Source organism: Lactuca saligna, chromosome 2 (assembly GCF_052625555.1).
Source record: "Lactuca saligna cultivar CGN05327 chromosome 2, ASM5262555v1, whole genome shotgun sequence".
Taxonomy (NCBI): Eukaryota; Viridiplantae; Streptophyta; class Magnoliopsida; order Asterales; family Asteraceae; genus Lactuca; species Lactuca saligna.
In genome coordinates, this window is record NC_136418.1 from 101,366,849 (window position 1) to 101,370,437 (window position 3,589).

Below are 3,589 nucleotides of genomic sequence, written 5' to 3' on the forward strand. Positions count from 1 at the left end.
CATTGATTTATTTGTTATATAACATTCTATCACTTTTTCATGTATCTTACATAATCGATTCAATTACTTTTTCCTATTAAAAAATTATATTCTAAATTCTAACAATATCATCCAAACACAACTCAATTTTTAAAATCAAGTAGATAAAAGATCCAATGCCTAATGTATCCACATTCATGAATGTAAGTAAGTAAAGACTAAACACATAACAAATATAAGGATGAATAAAGAGAGGGGTAATATTGTCATTTTTATTAAGGGGAGGGGGGTGTCTTAAACTTTCCCATGAGTATAAACAAAGGAAGTATAAATAAAACCTAGAGTCATTCATTCATTCAACCACCACCACCTTCTTCTTCCCCTGTTAGTAGATGATCTGTTAGAAAATTAACCTGTTTTTTCTTCTTCTTCTTCTTTTTTTCTTATACTACAGATCATTAATCTACACCCTAACCTATATCTTTCATTCCTCCTACTTCTTTCTTTACAAACATACCCTAATTACCATTTTACCCTTTCAAACTTAATTATCCATTTTCATCCATTGATAGCGCCCCGGGAGAGGCTTCTCATTCACCGGATCAAAGTTATACCTACAAAACAATTTATTATTCCATAAGAAACAATATAAAAGAAAAGGGTAAAAACGTAATTTCGAAATATATATTTATATACTTCTCGATAAACAGTTTTTGTTGGTGTTTTTCTGGCTCGGTGAAGAACTCTTCCATTTCAAGTGTTGTAGGGATGAGTCTTGGAGGTGGAATTTGTACTCTTAAATTGGAATTTGTAGAATAAGTCTTCTTTGTAGAAGATGTTGGAGTGTTTGTGGTGTTTGGATCCTTAATCAAACTGCATGGTGTTGTTTCTCGTATACTCCTGTATGAAATGAAATGTCTGAATGTGAGTAAATGACCATTTTACCCTTCTGTTGTTTATATATGTATCAAATCCGCACTTTCATGGTTTATACACTCTTTATGTATCGAGTTAAATAGAAACACCTTTATATACCAAGGAGAAAGACATTATATTTGTTTGAATGTGAGTAAATGACCGTTTTACCCTTCTGTTTATATGTTTCAAATTTACACTTTATTGGTTATATACTCTAAAAGAAACACCTTTATATACATTTGTTCGTATTAAAGATATTCATTATGTATTAAGGCAAAAAGAAACACGTTTTTATTTGTCTGAATTTGAGTAAATGACCATTTTACCCTTTTGTTTATATGTACCTATTAAGACATTCCTTAGGTATTAAGTCAAAAAGGAACAGAAATCAAGTCACAAATGGAAATTTAAAAAAGAAAAAAGTTAAGCATATAAATTTCGAAGGGGTGTTTTTTGCAAGTTGCAAACACTATTTGATTTAAATAAAGTAAAAGTGTTCATACAAGATAATGTAAAATTTGATTCCCACATACATTTGGGGCCCCACAATGCTAAGATTATAGTAAAAAAGTTGTGATCCCGATAAAAAAATAATCATGAAGTATAATCTTGCATGATTTAAGTATCACAAAGGTATCCAATGAAATGAAATTGAATAGTAAAAAGGTGATTCCTTTTTGTAATTGTTTCAAGGGTTTTTTTTAATATGATATAAAAACAAAAGACTAGAGCCAAAAGGGTATTCTAGTTTTCAAGCAGATTTAGAATCAATTACAGAATTTCTACACATTTGGTTTAAAATGGAAAAGAAGTTGTTATATATACTGAAAATTTGCAATAAAAGAGTGGCATTGTGTAAAGGAATAAAGTCGTTAATGGAAACTAAGTGTTTAAGGTTAAACAAGACAATGAAATTAACAGCGAAAATGTATAAAAATCAGAAATTTATATCCATGGTGATATCGCGTCTAAGAATTAATCAATTTTAATAAACTATATAGCAAAAATAAACCATGATTTCTTCCTTGATGTTAATTTCGTTTTCAAAATTTGGGATTTTTTAATTTTCTTTTCTTAAAAGTGAAAGAAATTTTTTGATGACTTTATTTATCGAGTAGTCTGAAACAATCTAAAAATGACAGAGAGTAGAAAAACCCTTTTGGAAGAGACTTTTCAGAGAAAGAAAATATACCCGATAAACAGACGTTCAAAACCCCAATCATTTCAAAAAACAAAATTTTGAATCGAAACAGACTGACAAAATTGAAATTATTATAAGCTTTTAGCCGAAAGCGGCATAATTAAGGAAAAAAATTCAGGAAATGAGAAACTAATTCAGAAAATCGAATCTGGAAAAAGCTACTCGAGTTAAGAAATTTGCTTGAAAAGAAACCCTAATAATGAACTTTGAAATGAAATTAAGCAAAAGGAAACGAAAAAGATTCGAAGAAACACCACCATTCGCCAATTGAGAGTTGATTCGGGAAAACCCCTAAAAATATTTTTGAATTGAACAAAATATATAGTCAAACCCCAGAAAAAACCAAAACTTTGGGAAGAACAAGCGAAACCCTAATTTATGAATTTCATTCAAGCAAAAGAATTAAACAGAGAAGAAAAAAATGTAAGACCCACCTTTCTCTACCTTCAATTTCCAACATGTTCTCACCAAATGAAGCTTCGTCATCGATTCCAACATCTTCAGCATCCGTAATCTCGATTTCTTGACGAATCTCGTCTTTCCTATGCACCAATTTCTTAACAGGCCGAGAAGAATTCCGAGAATTAGCGTTCAGAGTCGAAGAACCGGCTCCTTTGCAAGAATGTTTATTCGGTTTTGGTGGAACACGGTTCTCCTTCTGTATGTTTGAAGGAGTTGGCTTGACTAGACGACGGCTACGGAGTTGAATGTAGGAACCAGCACCCGGCGACACGGCGGAAGAAGCTTTCTGGAGGGCTAGTGTTCTGGCGCGGGTACGGACGCCGCCATGAGAAGGTATATCCATTATCGAAACCTTCCTGGCAGTCTTTGAGTTCCTCTGTATGTACTTTCCCATCTTTAATTCTCAGTTTCTACTCTGTAATTGCCCAACTGATTTTATGCTCCGAGAGTCATCATTTGAGTGCGAGAGAACGATAGTTCTCGGTTGTTGGTTGGAGGAAGAGGGAAGAAGATGAACAAGAAGAAGAAGCCGTTTGAAGTTAGAAAGAGAGAGAATTGTTTGGGGGAAGAAAGAATTATGGGGAAAAGATGATTCGAGGGTTTTAGCCATTTCAGGAGTAATTTATTGAGAATGGGTCCCTAGCTAAGAAAAAAATACTCTCAAAATTAATGTTCAAATATATATATTTTTGTTTCTTTATAGAGAAAATTATAAATATATGACAAAAATCGTAAAAATTGTCTATGTGGTTTTAAAATTAGGTGGTTTTAATCTAAAAGGTTTTGGTGGTATACGGTGATTTAATATTTGATTTTTTATTGGTTTTGGTCTCTATACATTTAATAATACGGTTATGCTTTTATAATTTATATTATTCATTTTCTTTAATTGATGTAATACATAAACTAATTTAATTTGTATTTTTTGAACTCAAATAAAAAAATAAAAACAAATAACCCATTTCCCACTCTTATTATCTCCACATTGTATCACCAGTGTTTGGAACCACCATCAGCAGCCGTTATTCT

At 31.7% G+C, this 3,589-nt stretch overlaps 1 protein-coding gene across 1 annotated transcript; it reads right to left on the reverse strand.

Annotated features, from left to right (window-relative positions):
- Positions 1–221: 221 nt before the first annotated feature.
- Positions 222–3,162, reverse strand: LOC145031256 (cyclin-dependent kinase inhibitor 4-like). The gene is made up of 3 exons (XM_078979779.1): positions 2,533–3,162; positions 676–879; positions 222–593 (listed from the first exon to the last, which is right to left on the reverse strand). The coding sequence occupies exons 1-3, from the start codon at positions 2,952–2,954 to the stop codon at positions 524–526; spliced, it is 696 nt and encodes a 231-aa protein (XP_078835905.1). The 5' UTR covers positions 2,955–3,162; the 3' UTR covers positions 222–523.
- Between the last annotated feature and the right edge of the window lie 427 nt (positions 3,163–3,589).